General features: G+C 38.9%; 1 protein-coding gene across 7 annotated transcripts in view; it reads right to left on the bottom strand.

The window, feature by feature from the left end:
• The window catches only part of PDE10A (phosphodiesterase 10A), a 702,663-nt gene that overhangs the window by 106,985 nt on the left and 572,295 nt on the right, over positions 1-23,383 (bottom strand). For 6 of the 7 annotated variants that reach the window (XM_017869545.1, XM_017869546.1, XM_017869550.1 and 3 more), the window contains 2 exons: positions 8,597-8,717; positions 7,154-7,203 (listed from right to left, as the gene is read on the bottom strand). In XM_017869545.1, the coding sequence (XP_017725034.1) occupies positions 7,154-7,203; positions 8,597-8,717 (171 nt within the window). Of the gene's footprint in view, positions 1-7,153; positions 7,204-8,596; positions 8,718-12,744; positions 12,863-23,383 lie in introns of all 7 variants that reach the window. The other variant, XM_017869552.1, reaches the window with a different exon arrangement.

Here is a 23,383-nt window from a genome sequence, read left to right as displayed (position 1 = left end):
CCTCCCCATAATAGGCCCCAGTGTGTGATGTTCCCCTTCCCGAGTGATCTCATTGTTCAGTTCCCACCTATGAGTGAGAACATGCGGTGTTTGGTTTTCTCTTCTTGTGATAGTTTGCTAACACACACTTTTTAAACCATCAGACCTCGTGAGAACACATTCACTACCATGAGAAAAGCAAAGAGAAATCTGCCCTCATGATCCAATGTGGCAACTACAATTTGACATGAGATTTTGGTGGGGAAACAGAGTCAAACCATATAATTCTACCTCTGGCCCCTCCCAAATATCATGTCCTTCTCACATTTCAAGACCAATCAGGTCTTCCCCACAGTCCTTCAAAGTCCTAATTTACTCCAGCATTAACCTGAAAGTCTAAGTGTAGGCCAGGCATGGTGGCTCACACTTGTAATGGGGAGGCTGAGGCGGGTGGATCACCTGAGGTCAGGGGTTTGAGATCAGCCTGGCCAACATGGCAATACCCCATCTCTACTAAAAATACAGAAAAATAACTAGTTGAACACGGTGATATGTACGTGTAGTCTCAGCTACTCAGGAGGCTGAGACAGGAGAATCGCTTGAACCCAGGAGGTAGAGGTTGCAGTGAGCCGAGACCATACCACTGCGCTCCAGCCTGGGTGACAGAGCAAGGCTCTGTCTCAAAAACAAAAAACAAAAATAAATGTCCATGTCTAAAGTCTCATCTGAGACAATGCAAGGCCCTTCCACCTGTAAGCCTGTAAAATCACAAACGAGTTAGTTACTTCCAAGATACAACGGGGGTACAGGTATCAGATAAATGCTCCCATTCCAAAAGGAAGAAACTTGCCCAAACAAAGGTGGTACAGACACTGTACAAGTCCAGAACCCAGTAAGGCAGTCATTAAATATTAAGGCCCCAAAATAATCTCCTTTGACTCCATGTCTCACATCCAGTGCATGCTGATGCAAGGGGTGGGCTCCCAAGTCCACAATCACAGCTTTGCCCCTGTGGTTCTGCAGGGTATGGCCCCTGCGGCTGCTTTCATGGGCTGGCATTCAGTGTCTGCTGCTAATCCAGGCACATGGTAGAAGCTGTTGGTGGATCTACCGTTCTAAGGTCTGGAGGACAGTGGCCCTCTTCTCACAGCTCCACTAGACATTACCCCAGAGGGGACCCTGTGTGGGGAACTCAATCCCACATTTCTCCTCTGCACTATAGTAGGAGAGGTTCTCCATGAGGGCTCTGCCCCTGCAGCAGAATTCTGCCTGGATATCCAGGCATTTCTATCATCCTCTGAAATCTGGGTGAAGGCTCCCAAACTCTTGCCTTCTATGTACCACAGCTAGAGCTGAAGTGAATGGGACACAGGATGCCATGTTTGGAGTAGCCGGTCCTTGGGCTTGGTCCATGAAACCATTTTTCCTAGGCCTCTGGACCTGTGATGAGGGTGCTGCTGTGAAGATCTCTGAAATGTCCTGGAGACATTTTCTCCATTGTCTTGGTGATTAATATTTGGCTCCTCTTATGCAAATTTCTGCAGCCAGTGGCTTGAATTTCTCCACAGAAAATGAGTTTTTTCCTTTCTACAACATGGTCAGGCTACAAATATTCTAAACTTGACGTTCTGCTTCCCTTTTAAACACAAAACCCTCTCTTTGTGAACACATATGACTATGCATGGCTAGGAGCAGCCAGGCCTCATCTCCATCTGAGACCACCTCAGCCTGGACTTCACTATCCACATCACTATCAGCATTTTGCTCACAACCATTCAACAAGTCTCTGGGAAGTTTCAAACTTTCCCTCATCTTCCTGTCTTCTTCTGAGCCCTCCAATTTCCTTTGCTTTTAGCCATTATAGGAGTCCTATGAAGAATTCTTAGACAGAAATTAAATACATTAAAGTTAGGGTCTAGCCCAGGAAAGAAAAGGAACCCCAAGTTGGTAAGTCCTAACCTAATATACTGAGTTTAATATGTGCATTATTTGGATAAATAATAATGGTATTGATAGCGTCTTCTAACTTGTTTTCTTGATATCTCAATAACTAAAAATACTACCGCTTTTCTGTCCATTTTCTCCACTTTGCTTCAGAAACTTCAATGCACCAGAATAAAAGACAGTTTTGTTTTTTACCTGATCCAATTTTTTTTCTTTTAACAGTTGGATCTTCTTTATAAGTAATTTTGTTATAATCACATAATGATTTCCATAACAGTATTTTATGTTTTAATTTTAGTGCTTTTAGTATTTAAGTTTTGTCTTTTCTGCTAAATGTTCTATGTGAAAAAAAACACAGGATGTTTTTTCCTCCTTGCTTATATGAATGTGCATTTTAAATTCTATTAGAACTTCTGACATATTTAAATGTTATTTAAGTTATATTTCTCATTACATCAANTTGTTTTCTTGATATCTCAATAACTAAAAATACTACCGCTTTTCTGTCCATTTTCTCCACTTTGCTTCAGAAACTTCAATGCACCAGAATAAAAGACAGTTTTGTTTTTTACCTGATCCAATTTTTTTTCTTTTAACAGTTGGATCTTCTTTATAAGTAATTTTGTTATAATCACATAATGATTTCCATAACAGTATTTTATGTTTTAATTTTAGTGCTTTTTAGTATTTAAGTTTTGTCTTTTTCTGCTAAATGTTCTATGTGAAAAAAAACACAGGATGTTTTTTCCTCCTTGCTTATATGAATGTGCATTTTTAAATTCTATTAGAACTTCTGACATATTTAAATGTTATTTAAGTTATATTTCTCATTACATCAATTTCAGAAATTTATTTCTACTGACTGAGAAGAAAATACTTTAATAAGTGTAAAACTTATTAAAGTGTAATACTTTAATAAGTGTAAAACTGTATAATTCTTTCTTTTTTTAACCCTTAGTATTTGTTGATATGGACAGAAAATTTTCTCGGTCTATTTGGGTTTTATTATAATTTTGTCACTAAAGTATTTAATTTTTGCTGTGAAATTGAGTTATTTAAGAAATACTTTCTTGCTATGATTCCAAATCAAGACAATCTTTTAAAGATTGATAATTATCTTTATCAATATTAGCCACCACACCTGGCTAATTTTTTGTATTTTTAGTGGAGACGGGGTTTCGCCGTGTTAGCCAGGATGGTCTCGATCTCCTGACCTCGTGATCCACCCACCTCAGCCTCCCAAAGTGCTGGGATTACAGGTGTGAGCCACCGTACCTGCCCGTAATACAGTATGTTTATTTCAGAAACATGATGATAAATTTCAGTACTTATTTGGTAAGTGTCATAATCATCTGTAGAGTTGGCAAGTGATGTACCTTTTGTACCTTTCAGGTGCAAAAGACGAAATACAAAAATATATACATGTATCTGCTTACCTAGGCAAAAGATGTTTTATTTAATTTAATATGGTTAGTTACATTTCAGAAGTATATCTTCTATTGCCAGCAATACAGCAGATTAGATCATTTGGCTGACACTTTTGAAAAAACAATTTCAAATTTATTTAAAGGCTGCATAAAATATATTTTACTAATCTTTTATATTGCTTTGTTGGGTGAGAAGAATGGAAGGAATCCACAGAAATCTAAAAGGAAGTAAATAAAGGAACCATGGGAGTTGACCAGATCCCAAAGCTGGCTGTCTCTTCAGAGAATTAACTAATGACTGAATAGACTGATCTTCTCCCAGGAAAGCCACATGGAGAGTGGGAGACAGGAGAGAAAAGCTGGGGCCTTTCTGTGAGGGAAGTCTAAGTCAAGACCCCTTGAGAGGGTCAGGACAGGCAACAGGCCACACATTCATCTTCGGTTGAAGGACAAATACACCTACCCCAGCAAAGAGGCTGCAAGGAAACCAGATTATTTTGAAATTAGTACTGGAGGGAAAATAACAATCTCCTCTGAGAAGTCACAATTGTGCATCATGTGGATTTGACTCTTGAAGCCATACTACTTTGTAGTCTGAAAATTCATCTCAGCCAGATAATTTAGTTTAAAATGGTTTTGGATTGGTCATACCTTAAGTGACCAGCAGAAACAAATGCCTGTCTATCTCCAAGAAAGGAACTAGAAAGGCACTTCTAACAAGCCTTGAGAGTATCCATTTAAGAGCCCCATGAAAGAATAGAATTCACAGTTACAGAGAGAGAGAGAGAGAGGGAAGGAGAGAAAGGAAAAATAAAAAGAAAACCATAAAACACATAAGCAAAAGAGTCACCATCTGTCAGAGTTGGACGAAACAAACCCAAGAAACTGTAAATTCAAAAGAACATAGAAGAAGTATAGTTAATGTATTTCAAGAAATAAAAGACAAGTTTGAAAATATGTACAGGAAATAAAAACTATAATGAAAACCAAAATAAATTGAAAAACAGTATCTTTATTTTAGTCAATATTCAGAGAGATAATTTATCAACCTGAACTCTATCTACCAAAGACATATTCCAGGAAAGTGGGTGAAATAAAGACAAATTCACACAAACACAAACTGAGAGTGCTTTCCATCAGCAAACTCTCGCTGAGGGAAACTCTAGAGGATGTATTTCAGATGGAAGAAAAGTGATCCCAAACGGGACGACTCGAGATACAAGAAGAAATGAAGAACAAAGACAGTGGTAATCATGTAGATACATCCAAAGAAACACTTGAGTGAACTTAAGATTTCTCAGCCCATGTTTTCTTCCTACCCACAGAAATCCCTGGGTTAAGGAAATCACAAGGGCTTAGCTATCTAGGTGGAATGCATAAAGGGCAAAACAGAGTGAGCAAAACACAGTAATTATCCCCAAGAATGATCCTCCCAGGCAGATAAGGTACCTGTCTTCATAAAGCTGATATTCTAGCAAGAAAGCCAGATAAACAAATAACCACTCAAATCACAGATAAACATGTGATCACAGACTCAGCTATGTTCTATGAAGAAGACATACATAACATTGAGAAAGCAAAATACAGTGTACAGTGGGATCCGACTTGGGAAGCTGAGAGACAGCTACAATTTCACTATGTACCCTGCTGTTCACAGGGATCTTAAGTTGAAGAAGAGACTCAGTCCCTGAGATGCAAGAAAGAAAGAAGGAACAGGGAATCAGTGCCCCTAGAGAGAAGCATGCCCAGTGAATGGACTGGCCTTAGGAGTTTAGAATAAGGAGCCAGAATAAAACTGAGAGGATATTGTACCCGTCCTTTAAGTTACTAAAGTAAAAGATAAGTAAAGATGAAATAATTCAAATTGATATATAAAATTACAATTTAGATATTGTAGATAGAACACCTTTTTGCTGAATCATAAGAGGAAACTACTTCATTGAGACCAATGTATAGAGAAGTCTGCAAATAAAGCAAAAAAAAATTTTTTTTTAAGCCAAGTGATTAAGAATATGGGTTTTGTAACCTAAATCCAAGCCCTGCAAAGTCAGCATTTTGGGCTCCCATCCACTGCAGCCACAGGGTGCCTGCTGCCTGCACCTCTCAGTCTCTGCCCGCAGCTGTCTCTATATTCTCTTTCCACAGGGCAAGAGAGCATCCTGTAGAGGCAGCCTCAACTTCAGGGTTGTTATCACTTTCGTTCAGGTGAACGGCTAGAATTGCTGAGTCCAAGATACAGGTTTTAGCAAAGAATCTGCCGGGGCCCTCATGGGCCACATGTCCACCCGGATCTGAACTAGACACCCGAGGGTAAGGGACTGGATGTGAGCACGGCTGCATGGCCACACGGGGGACTGCTGGAGGTGACTCAGAAGGAGTAATGCGACGTGGACCACAATAGACTGCATTCCACACATATCAGCCAGTTAAAAAATAACGGCAAACTGCAAAATATTTTTCTAAAAGAAATTACTAACTTTTAATAAAACTTGGACATTTTAAAATAATTTTAATGCACAGAAAAAAGTAATATCCATTTGTTATTTTAGTAGCTTAGCCATTTTAGAATACTACCAGTGTCTGAAATATAGTTTATTTAGAAGTGGTAGTAGTATCTGAATAATGCAAATTAATAAACATTCTTATCTGTTTATATGAAAGGCACAAGGAGAGGGGCTTGGGAAATACAAGAATGAACAAGAAAATGTCTTTGCCCTAAATAAGCCTTTGTAACAAGCGTAATTTATTACAATACAAGGGAAAACAATGGCCATGGAAACGCATAAGATAAGCTGTAAGTTAATTAAATCAGCCAATAAATATTTCTGTGCAACTATTTTCACACTCTGCAAAACTGTTATATTTAAGAGTCCTACTAAAAATCTCAGAATGCTTTTGTCTCTATTCCTAGTAACACTGTATATAATGTAAATAATTTTATACATCTTTTGATTACTCAAGAATACATGTAGCATATTGCAAAAATACATTCCAAATCTCAGATAGCAATGCCTAACACATAAGAAATGTGAAGCAAAAATGTGTCAAAGAAATTTGAGGGAATTTATACATTAAAGTTACGAATATTAGTATTATTGGCTCAAATTACGCTAAAATACATATACTTTTTAATACTGTATCAAAAATCAAATGCCAGTAATTGAACATCTTGAAATACTTTTGGAAGTGCCTATGTATGTTGCATTTTACGGCGGGCTGTGCTCCAGGTTAGTTAGACCAGAAACGCAGGATCCGGGCTGCCGACAGAAGACTGGAACAGCCAGAGCTGAGAATCCCCATTCCTTGACTGGCCTGAGCCTACTACAGTAAGGCAGCTTAGGGATCTAGACTCAGAGCCCTAGGACTACACCCTAGGAGTTTTAGAGTCATCTGCAAAAACTTTACAAATCACCAAGAAAACGTTCAACTTTCTGTAGATTGTGTGTAAAGAGGGTACAGGAATTCCCCTACAACATCCAAGCTCACAGTGCCAAATAACTTTTATACAAAACACTAAATCTAGAAACACCATTTATAACCGAGGGTACCACAAACCAAAGGAAACACACACACACACACACACACACACACACACACACACACACACACACACAAGATTTTATGCCTAAATGTTGCCATGTCAGTAAAATTCTTGCTGGTAACAACCAAATATAGAAACTAAAACCAAAATGAATTTAAATGAAAAATACTTAATCATGAAATGTCTGTTGTTTATAACTTTTTTAAGGGAGCTTATGATATTTTCTTATCTAGAGCACCAAAATCTAAATTTAGATACTTACATTATTGCACTCTCCAAGGAAATACAATGCAAATCCATCAGCTTTTGTGGCTGCCAAAGTAATAAGAAAAGGAAGAAACTGAGCTCAGTGGGAGAATCGAACATGTATGCATTCTCTACGGTGAGCGACAGATGTGAGTCTTTCAAACTGACTTGTTAACAGAATCAATGGTCATGCAGTAAATGGAACAAAATCATTTATGGCCTTACTCAATAGCATAATGAAAATATCCTCTACATTTTTCATCAGTGAGTATAAAATTTAAGATATGATATCCTCAAATGCATATAGCAGTCAATGTACTACATAGTAACATATTTGTTGAACTGTAAGTATTCAGAATCATTTAATATTTTTTAAATTTGAGAACGGTGCTTAAATTTTAAAGTTTCTAAAATAACACAAGTGACATTTATAATATTAATTAACCAAAATTAATTAAGTATCAACCTAAAAAGCCGATGTATTCATCTACAATTGTCACTGAAGCAAACATAATTTAACTTACCTAAAATTGTTTCAGGGCCATCTGAAGGCAACTATAGCAGTTAACAGTGTAAGTCTTGGAGGGACTGCCTCAATTTAAACCCCTACTTAACTCCTTTTTACCTGTATGACTTTGGGTAAGATGTTTAACCTCGCTGTTCTATAGCTTCCTCATCAGTAAAATAACTCCTTTGTACCTGTGTCACTTTGGGTAACATGTTTAACCTCTCTGTTAAACATCTTAAAATAGTGGTAATAATAAAAGCTTCCTCATCAGTAAAATAGTGGTAATAATAAAAACAACCTCATGAGACCATAATAAAAATAAGTCAGTTAATGCATATAATACGCATAGACAGGTGCCTAGCATATACTTAAATATATAATAAATGTGATCACTATAGTTGGTCTCATTAATATTTTTATTTTCAAATTAAAAAACAAAAGAAAATGAAAGATCCAATTGTCATAGTGGGTATCCTTCTGAAAATGTGTCCTAAAACAAGTGCATGCTTCTAAAATAGTACTTTTCTGACACAACTTTCCCCATTCTATTCACAACATAACCCATTTCTTAAATGGTATATAAAATTGTCATTTACCCAAATATATTTAAAATGCTTATTCTCTCTTTAAAATTAATACATTTTATAAAGATGTGATTTAATTCAATAAAACCATGCTTTCCAAAGGAAACTAGGTGTGACTTAGAAGGCATAGTATATTACATGTATGTATCAGGCAGATACTTATTTGGGATTAGATAATTTAGAAAGTTTTAGGTTTGACTCACTCTGGTAGTTTCATAATAAAATATTTTCACTTCAAATTTAGTCCAGAAATAGAAGTAAATATAAATGACTTTCATCTGCCTCTTAGTAAGCAAATTTTTTTTACTGCTTTTTGTAAAAGAATCTTTGCCCAATTTTCCTAAGAGGAACACAAAATGCTTCTTACCTATTTTGATGATGCTGCTCAGTTCATAGAGGAGTAGCTGGTTGTCTCCTCCTGTGTCCAACCGTTGTTCTATATAGCTGTTTAGTTCATATACAACTCCCTGCATATTCGTATCTTGGTACTTTGGATTAAAATAACAAAATAAAACAGAGTTTAAATAAAATATAATAAAAATTCCTCAGTCTGTAAAACATACTATTAATATATGTGACTTAATACACTAAGCTATTCATTGTGTTTTTATAGCACGATTTAAATATTATAATCTATTTTATAAAAAAATAGATTGAAAATTAAAATTGCTATGACTATTTATTTATTTTGAGACAGGGTCTATCTCTGTTACCCAGGCTGGAATGCAGTGGCACTATCTCAGCTCACTGCAACCTCCACCTCCCAAGCAGCTGGGAATACAGGCACACACCACCACACCATGCCTGGCTAATTTTTGTATTTTTTGCAGATACAGGCTTTCACCATGTTACCCAGCCTAGTCTCGTACTCCTGAGATCAAGTGATCCCTCTGCCTCAGCCTCTCAAAGTGCTGGGATGTACAGGCATAAGTCATTGCGCCTGGATATTTAGAATTATCCATAGACTGCATCTATGCAGCCTATTTATATTAAAATAGCGCTGTTACAAAGTTTAACTTTGTTTCTGAAGTTTTATATATATGAGGCAACTGGATTAGTAAAAATAATATCATAGAAGAGCTTGCTGAGTGCACCTCTGTAAGATGTTAGAAAAGTCTGCTGCAGTCGCTGCACTGGGCGAAACAAGTGTCCCGTGTGCCACTCTAATTTTCCATTCCTTTCTATCTATACGGCTCCACCTTGGTCTGCTCTCATCCCTGCCACCATAGCAAGAGTTAGACGCTTGCACTGCAGCCACTGTCCCCACAGCAGCAGCCCCACAGCATGTCCACAGCACAAGGCTTCATCACGGCACCAGTGACAACAGCAGGTGGACAGGGAGATGTCAACCCCCACCCTGCTCTAGTTCAAGCTACACTGTGTATTCTCTAGAGGAATAAAAAACAGTCCTCCAACGAATCTCCCTGCTCCCAAACTTGTCTTACTAAACCTAGTCTCAAGACAACAGGTACTATAAACTTGAAATATAAAATTCTGTCTCTCCCTGGCTTAAAACACTCCTGGGGCTTCCTACTGCACTTGGAATAGACAAAAACGCCTCACATGGAAACACGCCACATGCTGCAAAGCATGGTTACTATCCAGCTCAGAACTTCATTTCACACCCCATTCCCTCTATCCTCACTGTCCCAACCTGGCCATCTTTCTGCTTCTTGATCATTCAGATAACTTCCACTTCTAAAGGTCTATGACTTGCTGTTTTTCTGAGCACTATACTCAATGAATACCTGTTGAATGAACAAATAAGTAACCAACCAGTCAATGACTGGACAAATACCACTGAACACCCAGACAATGCACTAGAGCAGGCTCTCTTCTAGTTATCAGAGACCCTACAACAGTGAAACAATTACATCTATCGTCTTCAATAAGCTCACATTCTAGTTGGAAGGGAATCAATACATAAATATGGCAGGATTTTATATGCGAGCACCAGCTTGGGTTCAGTGTGCTAGGGCTAGGTTGGCTGAAATCTGTTCCCAAAAGTGGCCAATGCTCCACGAAGTTGAAACCTCAGAACTTCCCTGGTATGTATTCAAAGGCTTAGCAAGACTGGAATGCTGGATTTGCCTGATGATAGGAGACCAGTTTGGCAATCCCCTGGCTATGTCCTAGGGATGCCCCCCTTCACCAAGGCCATGAGAAATACGTTTACAGGGGGAGCCCTGGAATATGTGAATATACACCTGGCTCTGGTGTGGGCCAGGAATTAATGTGAGAACTGCTGCCATATGGCTATGTTCTTGAATTCACCCAGAAGATGGGATACTGATGTGGCAGAGGACAAGTGGGAGCACTTCACATCCAGAGACAAGGTGGGTATTGTCAGCACAATCAACAGAAGCAAAGCTGCGGAGGAATTTGGTCACAGAAATATTCAGCACAGCTGCTTGATCCCAGGTGCTACAGTTTGAACATTTCCTCCAAAGTTCATGTTTTGGAAACTTCATCCTCAACACAACAGTGTTGAGTGGCGGGCCCTTTAAAAGGCACAGCCTTGTGAATGGAATCATGATGTTTGTGAATGGAATCATGGTATTTGTGAATGGAATCATGGTGTTTGTGAATGGAATCATGGTGTTTGTGAATGGAATCATGATGTTTGTGAATGGAATCATGATGTGATCGGGACAGTGAATGAGTTATCATGGGAGCAGGATCCTGATAAAAGGTAACTTTGGTCCTCTTCCCTTCTCTCTCTTGTACACTCTCTCTTGCTCTTGTCCTTTCTGCCATGAGATGACACAGCAGTAAGGCCCTCAACAAATGAAGGCCCCTCAATCCAGGACTTCCCAGCCTCCCAAACTGTAAGAAATAAATTTCTGTTCTGTATGAATTACCTAGTCTCAGATACTCTATTACAGCAGCACAAAATGGACTAAAACAGAAAACTGGCACCAACAAGTGGGGCTGTGGCAATAACAAATATCTAACAATGTGGAAGCAGCTTTGGAACTGGGAAATGAGTAGAGGCCAGAAGAACTTGGAGGAAATGGCTGTAAAGAGCCTAGACTACAATAAAGGAAGCATTAAGGGAAATTCTGGTGAGGGCTTAGAAAAAAAACAACAGCTGCAGGAAGGGCTTTAACTTTCTTAGGAATTACTTAAGTGGTCACAATCAGAAAGCTGATAGAAACACGGACAATAAAGGCTATTCTGATGAGGTACTGGATGGAAATGAACAAGATGCTGGCAACTGGAGTAAAAGCCATCCTAACAAAGTCACAAAGAACTTGACTGATCTGTAGCCATGTCCCAGGGCTATATAGAAAGCAGAACTTAAGGGCAATGAACTCAAGTATCTGGGTGCCATTCATCAAGACAACGGGAGAAAGACCGTAAAGCTGCTTCAGAGATCTTGGAGGCCATCCCTCCCATCACAGGCTCAGAGCAGGGCCTTGAGGGCAAAGTTTCCAGAAAGGTGTCCATGGAACCTCAGCTTTTGCTGCCCAGGCAACTTAGAACTCTACTCCCTGCATTCCTTTATAGTGTGAGCCCCGGCCATGGCTCAAGTGAGTTCAAGTGCAGCTCCTGCCACACCTCCAGAGGGCACAAACAGTAAGTCACCGTGGTATCCACATAGCACTAACTGCGAACTTGCCGGCTGCATAAGCTGTGGTGCCACAGCAGCCTCTACCTAGATTTCAAAGGATGTAGTAGACAGCCTGGGGCCCACGGACAAACTTGTTGCAGCAGTGGAGCCCCCACAGAGAGCCCCCAGTAGGCCAATGGCTAGCGGAGCCCTGAGAGCGAGGCCATCTCAGAGACTCCAAAATGTAGAGCTATCAATGCAACTCCACAATTCTGAAGAAGCTCAGGCATGAGAGACATCAACCTGTGAGAGCTGAAGTGTGGGCTGGCCCCAGCAAAGTCATAGGGGCAAGGATACTCAAGGCCTTGAGGAGCCTAATCCCCACTCCAGTGTGCCCAGAATGGGAGGAATGGAGTCAAAGAAGATTATTCTGCAGCTTTAAAACTTAATGTTGTTTTCTCTGTTGAGTTTTGGACTTTTGGGACCAGTTACCCCTTTTCTTGTCTATTTCTCCTTTTTGGAATGGGAGTATCAATCCTATGCCTATTCTACCATTGAATTTTGGAAGTAGATGACTTGTTTTGATTTCACAGGCTCAAAGCTGGAGAAGGTTTGTTTCAGGACGAATTGTTCCTTGAGTCTCACTCATACCGGATTTAGATGAAATTCTGGACTGATGCTGTACAAGTTAAGAACTTTGAGGCCATTGGGATGTAATTAATGCATACTACATGTTAAAAGGACATGAATTTTGGTGGCCAGTGGTGGAGTGCTATGGTTTAAATGTATCTCCCAAAGTTTGTGTTAAATAATCCCCAATGCAACAGTATGGAGAGGTGGAACCTTAAGAGGTGATTAGGACATGATGGCCCTGTCTTCATAAACAGATTAATACCATTACTGGGGGAGTGAGTTAGTTATCTCAGCAGTGGGTTTCTGAATAAAAGGATGAGTTTGGCCACCTTCCTCTCTCTCTAAAGCGTGATCTCTTGCCCTTCCACCTTCTGCCATGGGATGATGCAGCAGGAAGGTCCTTGCCAGATGCAGGCACCTTGACCTTGGGCTTCTCTGTCTCCAGAACTGTAAGAAATAAATTTATTTTATTTATAAATTTCCTAGTCTGTAGTATTCTGGTATAGCAACACAAAACAAAGACAACAGTGTCCCTGGAACTGAATAGGGCAGCCTATTGATATATTTTTTTTCATTTGTTTAAACAGAAATGTTATGGCTTAAATGAACAAAAATCTGACTTGATGACCACAGAGAAAGTCAGAATACTTCACTGAATTCCCAGACATGAGCCAATTCGCAGGCCCAGAACTCCTTAAATAAGGAAAGAGAAAGCAAGTTCCCCTTGAAGAAGAATCCTACTATGCTGCCAAAGATTTATAGCATAGATCTTCCGCCTACCTTTCCCAAAGAGGTCTGCAGCCATTTACCTGGGTGACTGAATATTATGGGGGCACGCAGAATTACTAGACTTGGGGAACCACTGGACATCAGCTCTACCCTGACATTGATTCTTTATGATTATTATTATTTTGAGACAGGGTCTAGCTCTGTTGCCCAGGCTGGAATGCAATGCAGTACTAATTATTAAGAGACCCAAACTCCACTGAGGTGTACCAATCAAAAGGGGCTCATGGAGATCAAGTAATCAGTGAAGTTTTAGCTCAAGGTTTGTCTCAAAAATGAGCCACAATGGGTTCTCGAACACACCCTCTGGTGACTGCAGTTTGGGAATACACTTCTGGAACAGACATACTCAGCAGGAGACAGAACTCCACACTGAAGGATCCCCCATGCAGCAAGGGACTGAAGAAGTGACACTTGCAGGAATCTGAGGGAAGAGCTTCCCAAGTAAAGAGAACAGGATAAATCAATTAATTACTATGACCCAAGGCGGCAAAATAGAAACCTGCCAAGCAATTCTTAAGCTGCATTTCGAACTCCAAAAACTACTAACTGCTACTATTAGGCTTTTACCTGTGGTAGCCACTCCCTGTTCTCTTCCCAAGCATTGAGAGCCTGGGCTGTGGAAGAGGTTCTCTCAGGTATATGTAATCCCTTCTCACATCTGCTGCCTTCCTGGGCGGTGCCTAACATTTCTGAGGGCTGGTTCCCCCTTCCTTTAGCCTTGTGGGTCCTACTTGCTTCGTTGCACACTTGACTATGGTAAGTCATTGGTCTCCAACTCAGTTTTGTGACTTTTTGCTAAAGTGTAATCTTAACAGCCAAAATTCTCAGTTATTTTCTAGCTCCAAATTTTGTCCAAGTCTTGCTCTTACCCAGGTACCTGTTGATAGGTATTTACATAATTATAGAATTTACATAAAAATCAGGAACACCTGAAATTCTAATGACTCTAAAATATGACAACGTTGTTTGAGGTCACCAAAACTTATGTTATTTTCTTTATCATCTGTAAGCAGATCCTATTCGAGCTATTTCAAGTGCTGAATAACTCCAGATAAAATATTCTACTCTATCACACCCTCTCTTCCTTACTTATTCCACTTATTCCAACCACTAGTTCTGTATTTTCTTTATCCCATAGTCTTTAAAAGGAGCTTCTATGAGAATGAAGCTAGCCTAAAAGAAAGCTGAGCCAAACGATAGTGAGAGACCTAAGTTATAATGATAGACTTTGAACACCTAGATCCAGCCACGCAAAAGCTTCATGTTTAAAAATCACTAGATATTTCTTTTAAATAAACCAATACATTCTCTGAATTCTTCATTTTTCAAGTGGAAGAAAGGAGCATTAGCCAGCTTAAGGGGAGTTTTTAGTCATTCAGTCCCTACATAAATGATACACGGCTGACTCCTTCCTCTTAGCATAGAATTCTGAGAACAGGCTCTTTAATAATGACCTATGTGCAGGGCTGAGATCAATAACCAGCTGTTCTCCAATTCTTTTGGGCAGCAAATGGGTTGTTACAAACAAGTGAGAATAAGAAGACATTCTGGGAATTGGACAGTTTATCATGAGATTTCATTTCACATCTCTGGGCTTTAGTTTTCTCATTTGTCTAATGAGAAGGCTGAATTATACTGTCTGTAAAATACTTTCCCTTTCCAACACTAACTTTCTAAGATAAGCTATGACCTAGGTTTTAAATTTTTTTCTTGTTTATATTAAGCTTCAAATTCTAATATTTAATCTAATAGAATATGTTAGCACATCCTGTTTCCTTTTGTTTCTCATTATAACTGCAAACATAACAGCAAAATGTTTTTACTGTAATTACTATTTTATATTGACATATTAACTCAGATATTAAAGGTCTATCTACATAGTTAACAAATCACTCAAACCATAATATACTGTAAAATATAAAATTACATGCAAATGTACAAGAATAAGCAAAACTGTTATTTGGCTGTTCACCTTGTGGTCATTCTATTATTTATCAGGACTGTTACGAAAGGCAAAGCTGAGGAGACAAATTACGTCAATGTCAAATCACATACTTCTAAGACACTTCTATGGAAACCCCATGATAAAGGAATCAATCTCTATTAGATTGAGTAAACATGAATTCTATGGCTTGACTAATAACAATCACAATAAGCATACTAATAAAGATGTTAAGAACTTGTATTTTTACAGCATTTTTAACTTCATAAAGTCCTTTCATGCCTTTCCAAAGAGACCCTATAACAAGTTTACACTGGGCATCACTGCAGCATTCATAATGCGAGACGAGTCAAAATTCCAAAGTAGAGTAAGCTGGGAGCTACACAATTTCCGAATCAAATTGGACACCACCATCTTCATATTCTGTTTCATGCTGATCTCATGCAGTACTTGTGTTTTATTTGAGCAACCACCAAAAACACAGTTTCACAAAGATAAGACCTTAAGGAAAGAACTGTAGTGATCTAATATTAAAACTGAACTATGTCAAGCTAACATTGAAAATGAACTACATCAGGTTCTGTCCAACATATGCCACTGTGTTTCCCATGACATTTTAATATATCCTGAATGTTATCCTTGCATATTTGCTGTGGTGCCTCGGGGTATTTGGAACACAGTTTGGGAACCAGGGGAAAGCCACTCTCTTGTCTAGGGGGAAACAATATTTTACAGAATAAAATGGTAATGAACAAATCAGTGTTAATCATTGGTTCAGAAAGAAAGTAAAAGCTGGTTTAACCGGGAGGACAAATGTTCCCATGCCTGCTAAAGTGAATTAGCTATGTAAACATACGTTAGACAGCCACTTAGCCAAAAAAGTTTGGAGGCAATTCAGTAATCACATGGAAACTGTGACCCCTGTTAGTCCCGAGAGTCTGTGATTCTATGAGGTGGCAACAGCCAACAATAAACAAGAAGTCATAATGAGACAAACGTTAAATTGGATTAATATTTAACAGCATAAAAAGGAGCTCCTCAGTTTCCAATATAAACTTCAATGCTGGAAAAATATCTTCTTCTCATCATTCTTTATACTATTCCTTTGTTTCTTTTTATATTGTTTATAATGTTTTATTTTGACATAATTTCGATCTTACAGAAAACTGCAAGAATAGTACAAGAAACACCTTGTACATCTTTTACCCAGAACTGTAGACTGTATCTCTGTGCCCCCCTTAAAATTCCTATGCTGAAATCTTAACCCCCACTGTGATGCAATCAGGAGGTGGGAGCTTCAGGGGAGGGATTAGGTCAGGAGAACAGAGCCCTCATGAATGGGATTAGGGACTGGACACTTCCACCCTGTGAGGACACTGCAAGAAGACAGCTGCCTATTATCAGGAAGAGGTCCTCAGCAGACCCTGGATCTGCCGTCACCTTGACTGATCTTGAACTTCACAGCTTCCAGAATTGTAAATTTCTGAAGTTTATTAAGCCACCCAGTCTATGGGACTTTGTGACAGCAGCTAAACTAGGACACTAAGATTTACCAGTAATTTGATTTGTCTAATTTGCCTCAGCATTCTATCAGTAAATTGTATCTATCAATCTTTCTGTCCACACATGCACACACACACACACACTCACACGTTTTATAAATATGTTTTAATATTTAAGAGCAAGTTGGTGTGCCCCTTTATTCCGAAACACTTCAGTGTGCATTTCTCAAGTAAAAGAACATTCCCTTACAAGTTAAATACAGTTACCATGATCAGAAAATTTAACATTTCTACAACAATATTAGCTAAATAAAAACACATTCACAGTTCACCTGTTGTCCCAAAAATGTCCCATAAAGGATCATTATCCCTCACCCGTCTAAGTTCAAATTCCAGATCACATATGCTACTTAGGCATCACATTTCTTTAGCATCTTTCAACGTAGAACAGTTCCTCAGCCTGCCTTTGTGTTTGCTGAACTTGATACTTTGGAAGAACACAGGCCAATTTTGTTTGTCTGATGTTTTCTCAAGATGAGATTGAGGTTCTGAATTTTTTTCAGCGAAACAATGAAGTGATGAAGCTAGAAAGCCATAATCTGAAGAAGAGTGAGCCTGCCTGGCTGCCTCCCTGACTTCCCTCATATGAACACGGAATCAGAAGCTTATCTTACACAAAAGGGCATGCTCCACGGTTATTGTCATTTAATTGGATGCTGAAATTGGCCCAGATGTGGCGAGCAGAAACTCCTTCAAGACAGTGCCTGTATCCTTTTGACACATCCTAACGATTCCTTCAACACTTCCTTACCTTTTTGTCACATACTTTGCCAGCCCTTGAATCAGCCATTTCTAATTCAAAGCAATCCCAGTTCCCTTTAGTAGAAAATGGTATTTAAAATCCAAGAGTTGGAGCTATATCACACTGCTGTCAATGCTTCTAATGCATTAGATATAGATATAGATACAGATATAGATATAGATATATAGATATATAGATATAGATATGAAAGGACCTCAATACACACACACACACACACACACACACACACACACACACTCACACAAACACACACATAGGTATGTATAAGCTGATAACTGCCATTCTGTATGTATTTGTCTACTTAAATATACATATATTAAGAGAGATGAAAAACCATGACTACTCTGATACCTCCGGTTCCAACCAAACACTACAATGTATATTTCACTATTCCCTATTTCTGTATTTGTAATTACCTCACCCAACATGTGAAATCTGGCTGCCAATATCCTTAATATACTTATATATTTTCTCAAGTCTAGAATACACAGAGGTAGTTTTAGAAGTGCTAAGCCATACCACTTCAAATAGTAAAAGTATTAATTATATGTTAATATTTTTCAGTTTTTTAGGTAAAATTTACAGACACTGAAATATACAAATCTTAAAGGTACAAGTGCATAAATCCTTGTAACATACATCCTACCAAAGAGAACACTTCATCTCTTCATAAAGTCCCTCCCATAGTCCTTTCTAATCAATCCCTGTTCTCAAGGCAGCCAGTCTTTTTGACTTTTTTCCACCATAGATGAGTTTTGCCAGCTTTTGGAATTATTTGTAAATGGAATCATACAGTATGTACTCTTTTGAACCTGCTACATTGGCTCAACAAAATGGCGGGGCGATTCAGCCATGGTGCTGTGTGCTTCAATAGTGTGTTCCTTTCCATTACTGGTAGCATTCCGTTGTATTAATGTACTACAACTTGTTTATCTGTCACACTGTTGCTGGACATTTGGAGTGTTTGTTTCCAGTTTTGAACTATTATGAATAAAGCCTGCTATGAACATTCTTACAGAAGTCTTTTTTGTGAACACAGGTTTTCAATTACGTTTGGCAAATATCAGAGTAAAATTCCTGGGTTGCAAGATAAATCTATGTTAAACTTTACAAGAAGGTGCCCCCCTTTTTTTCCATGCTTTATATTCTTAAGAATAGAGTTATCCAAATGATGTAGGCATTTTAAAGGAAAAGAAGTTAAAAATAAAGGTGATCTATATCACACAAACAGCACAGGCTAAAAATCCTAACTATTCTGTAATGAGCGATTATCATGACCAGAGAAAGAAATCTGTGAGCTACACAGGCATGTGTGGAAAAGCTTGGGGGTAACACAGAGGAGGTCACTGATTCTTTGCAAATGTTTCCTTTAAAAAGCTTTAAAATCCTAAACAGTATATAAAGGACCAGTAGATATTCATCCTGAGCCTATCCTAGCACCATGGGGAAAAAAGAAAAAGCAGCCACCTTCACTTGTTCTACAGTGTAACTGAGCACAGAAGAAATGCTACACAGAGCTGTTTCGAAGGATTACAGGAGAGTAAGTAAGGCACTGTATTAGTTCCTTCTCATGCTGCTAAGAAGACATACCCAAGACTGGGTAATTTATAAAGAAAAGAGGTTTAGTTGACTTATAGTTCCACATGACTGGGGAGGCCTCAGGAAACTTACAATCATAGTGGAAGGTACCACGTCACAGAGCAGCAGGAGAGATAATGAGTGCTGAGCAAAGGGGGGAAGACCCTTACAAAACCATCAAATCTTGTGAGAACTCACTCACTATCATGAGAACAGGGGAAATCGCCCCATGATTCAATTATCTCCATCTGGTCATGTCCTTGACACATGGGGATTATTACAATTCAATGAACTCTGCCTGTGTTCTAGAAATGCAACAACAAAGCCGCAAGCACATCACATCTGTTTTCGGCATAGTTTACTGAACATTTAAGCCCACTGTTGAAACGTACTGCCCCCCAAAAATATTCCTTTCAAAATATTAGTACTTGGCATGGTGGCTCATGCCTGCAATCCCACTTTCTATGCCTGGTGAAGATGCTATGAACATTTGTTGACATGATGACAAAGGATTTAGAATATTCTATAAACTTAGTTGATAAGGCAGAGACAGGGCTTGAAAGGATGAACCCCAATGTTCTACTGTGGGCAAAATGCTTTCAAACAGCATTGCATGCTGCAGAGAAATCGTCTATGAAAAGAAGAGTCTGCTGAGGTGGCAAACTTTATTTTGCCTTATTTTTAAAAGTTGCCACAGCCACCCCAACCTTCAGCAACGACAATGCTGATACATCAGAAGCCATTTACATCTAGGCAAGAATCTCCCCCAGCAAAAAGATTACAACTTGCCGATGACTCAGATAATCATTAGCATTTTTTAGCAATAAAGCCACACATAAGTTTATTCATTATTTTTTTGTTTTTTGAGACAGGATCTCACTCTGTTGCCCAAGCTGGAGTGCAGAGGCACAGTCTTGGCTCACTGCAATATCTGCCTCCCAGGATCAAGCAGTTCTCCTGCCCTGCCTCAGCCTCCCAAGTAATTGGGATTACAGGTGCCTGCCACCATGCTGGGCTAATTTTTTTTTTTTTTTTTTTTTTTTAGTAGAGATGGGGTTTCACCATGTTGGCCAGGCTGGTCTTGAACTCCTGACCTCGTGATCCTCCTGCCTCGGCCTCCCAAAGCACTGGGATTATAGGCATGAGCCACTGCACCCGGGCATTATTTTTAATTAGTGAATGCACATTGCATTTTAAGACATAATATTATTACACACTTTATAGGCTACGGTAGAGTATAAACATAACTTTACATGCACTGAGAAACCAAAAAATTATTGTGACTCACTTTATTGTGATATTTGCTTTATTGGAGCAGTCTGAAACTGAACCCACAATACCTTCTAGATATGACTATATGTAAGGTTTTTAACAAATATTTATTTAGCAATGTGTCAAGCATTATCAGGTAAGCCTACTATTCTCATGGAGTTTAAATCCTATTGGGGGAGGGGAACAGATGAACAAGTAATTATCAACTTGTGAAAATGCCTATGACCAAAAAAGTATCTGATGCCTTTGCTGCCACCTTTAACAAACCACAATCTAGGTGTGATTGGATTTTGTGCATATCTACTCCATTACTGGAAAACTACTGTATTCTTTTTTACACAATGAGGAAATGCTCCCCAAATAACCTTTAAACAGCCCTTGAATTTATGGACTAGGACCACCCATCTTTATGGGCCTAAAGCAGCTCCTCTGTTGTACCAGATTTCAAAATCTCTAGTCTAGCATAGACTTGCGGCTGCCAAGAATGGTGTGGCAAAACAGGTGGCAATTTAAAGTCTTGTGAAAGAGGAATGTGTTTAGTTCCCACTTTTAACATTTTTATCATAATCGTTTGATATCATTTTTTAGACAAAATGACTCCTTGCCCACTAGCATAGTGAGTAATAAGATATGCATCTTCTATGCATCATCAGCATCACTTAATTATCATTGAATTGGGAACTGACTTTAAAAGACAAATGGTTCACGTCTGTAATCTATTGTTAAGATTATGGGTTTTGCCTTAAGTACAAACAGATCACTGTCTTTAGCAAGCATTCCCTAGTATTTAAGGGGTCAATATGAACTATTTCCATACAGCAGGATATTGTATTCAATTCGGTAGAGAAGTGTTTTACACTAATACGCTCAGGAAGCCAACGTGCTTACGAGTGATGCTCCACACGGGTTTCTGAGGTTGCTACGGCTGTAGTTCATAAGGAGCAGCAAAGCTCCTGAAAAGAAATTTAGCCTAAAACAACCCATCCATAATTTATGCTAAGAGTTTTTCTCTCCAGTTTTCACAGAACACGAATATGCATGCCTGAAGATATTTCAGCTTGTGTAATAAGGTGAATATGGACTTTTCTTGTAGTCTTCCTGTGGGGTTCTTCTTCATGAAGAATGAGTGATTTTCCATCTGGGTGAGAAATTATTACTGGGCTCTTTGATTTTCAAAATTCAAAATGTCAGAATTTCACTTTACCTTACCAGAACACTGTATCTGTCAACTGGTTCCTCTGGCTTCTACATCCTGTGTTGATAATCAACAAGATAGGATACCTGCCTGCACTCCAGGTATTTGTTTATAACTATCATTTTGGACCATTCAAAGCCCACCACTTAGCCAAAGCCTGATTTTAAGAAACTTCTATTTGGGGAGCTGGAAAGAGACACGCTTTCTATCCACTCCTCCACATGCTTTCACTTCTACCCTTGGGGTCACATCACATTAGCCCTGTGGTTGTCAGCTGGAGTGAGTGAGGGCACTGGTGTTTAGTCCATGTTTGCTGCTACAAAGGAATACCTGAGGCTAGGTCATTTATAAATACAAAAGGTTTATTTGGCTCACCGATCTGCTGGTGAGGGCTTCTGGCTGCTTCTACTCCTGGAGGAAGCAAAGGGGAACCAGTATGTGCAGATATCACATGACCAGAGAGGAAGCAAGAGAGGGAATGGAGTTTCAACAGCAGACTTGTTAGGGCCAAAACAAACCATACACAAACCATAGCAATAGGTAACAAGAACTGACTCCAGGTAATTCTAACTTATGTCTACTCTAATCCAGCCTTCTGTATGGTCAACCGCACTTTGAACACTGAACCACATTGTAATACTATGCCTTTGAAACTTACTGAAAATTGCTGTAAATCAGAAATGTAAACTTATTTGCATTTTCATAAAATCCAGGATTAAAACCTTGTCCTGAAAAGACTGATTGGTATCCTTCCCTTAGAGTATAAGGAAATCAATTTTGGTTTACACTTCACCTGATTAAACATTAAAAGCCAGATTTGCCACTCATTCATAGAAAAGTATTACCTCTTACAAATTGTTTTCTTTCTAGTTCTTCCTCTGTTGTATTTGGTTATGCTTCTTTATCAGGTAATCAATTAGAAAACCTCTTTTTAAACGGTATAGTAAGAAAAGCAATGGAAAGTGAGTAAATGGTAATTAGTTGTGAAGGAACAGGTCAAGCTGCAATAGGGAGGATTGGGAGGCTGACAGGGCCTCTCGAAGCCCTTAAAGACTCTCTTTAGGCCATCCTCCTCTCTCTGTCCCACAGCATCATCAAACTTTCTCTGTCTACTGAATCATTTCCACAAACACATAAACATGCTGTCATTTATCCCATATTTTAAGAGAAAAATACCAAAGCAAAACCAGGGCTTTTTGTTGCCTCTTCATGACTCTCCTATATATTTACCACCCATTTCTCTCCTCTCTTTTCAGGTAAAACTCCATAAATCAATTGTATCTGTTGCTGCCTACAATTTCTCTTCTCTCACAAACTCCAGTTGCTCCAAGAAAACAGCTTTCACTGAGGTCACCAGTGACCCCACACTGCCAAACCCAAAGACCAGCTCTCAATCTTCCTTTCCCTTAAAACTCCAGCACCATTTGACATAGTTGATTGCTTTATTTTATTTTAAATAATATTTATTTAAAAGAAACACTGAAAGAAATCAGGCACATTCCTCAGTCCTGGGCCCAGTACAAACAACATATATCTCTCAATTTCCTGGGCCCAGTACAAACACCATATATCTCTCATATCTCTCAACTTCCTGAGCCCAGTACAAACACGTCCCACCATATATCTCAACTTTAGAAAAACACCACCTGGAAAAAATCCCTGATAACGACACAGCTGTTTGTAGTTTTACTGAAAGCACGGGAACCAATAGATCACTGCTAAATGTATAACTTAATATGTTAACCAATTGTAATGCTGTAACCTAAAGAATTCCCTTGTTCCTCTGTAACCTTACAAGTCCTATTTACATCGGGCTATAAAAAGCGAGCGCACGCATTGTTCGGGGCCCTCTTGTATGTTGTGGAAC

Source organism: Rhinopithecus bieti, unplaced genomic scaffold (assembly GCF_001698545.2).
Source record: "Rhinopithecus bieti isolate Rb0 unplaced genomic scaffold, ASM169854v2 scaffold_3948, whole genome shotgun sequence".
In the NCBI taxonomy this organism is placed as follows: domain Eukaryota; kingdom Metazoa; phylum Chordata; class Mammalia; order Primates; family Cercopithecidae; genus Rhinopithecus; species Rhinopithecus bieti.
This window is presented reverse-complemented; position numbering and strand designations above follow the sequence as displayed.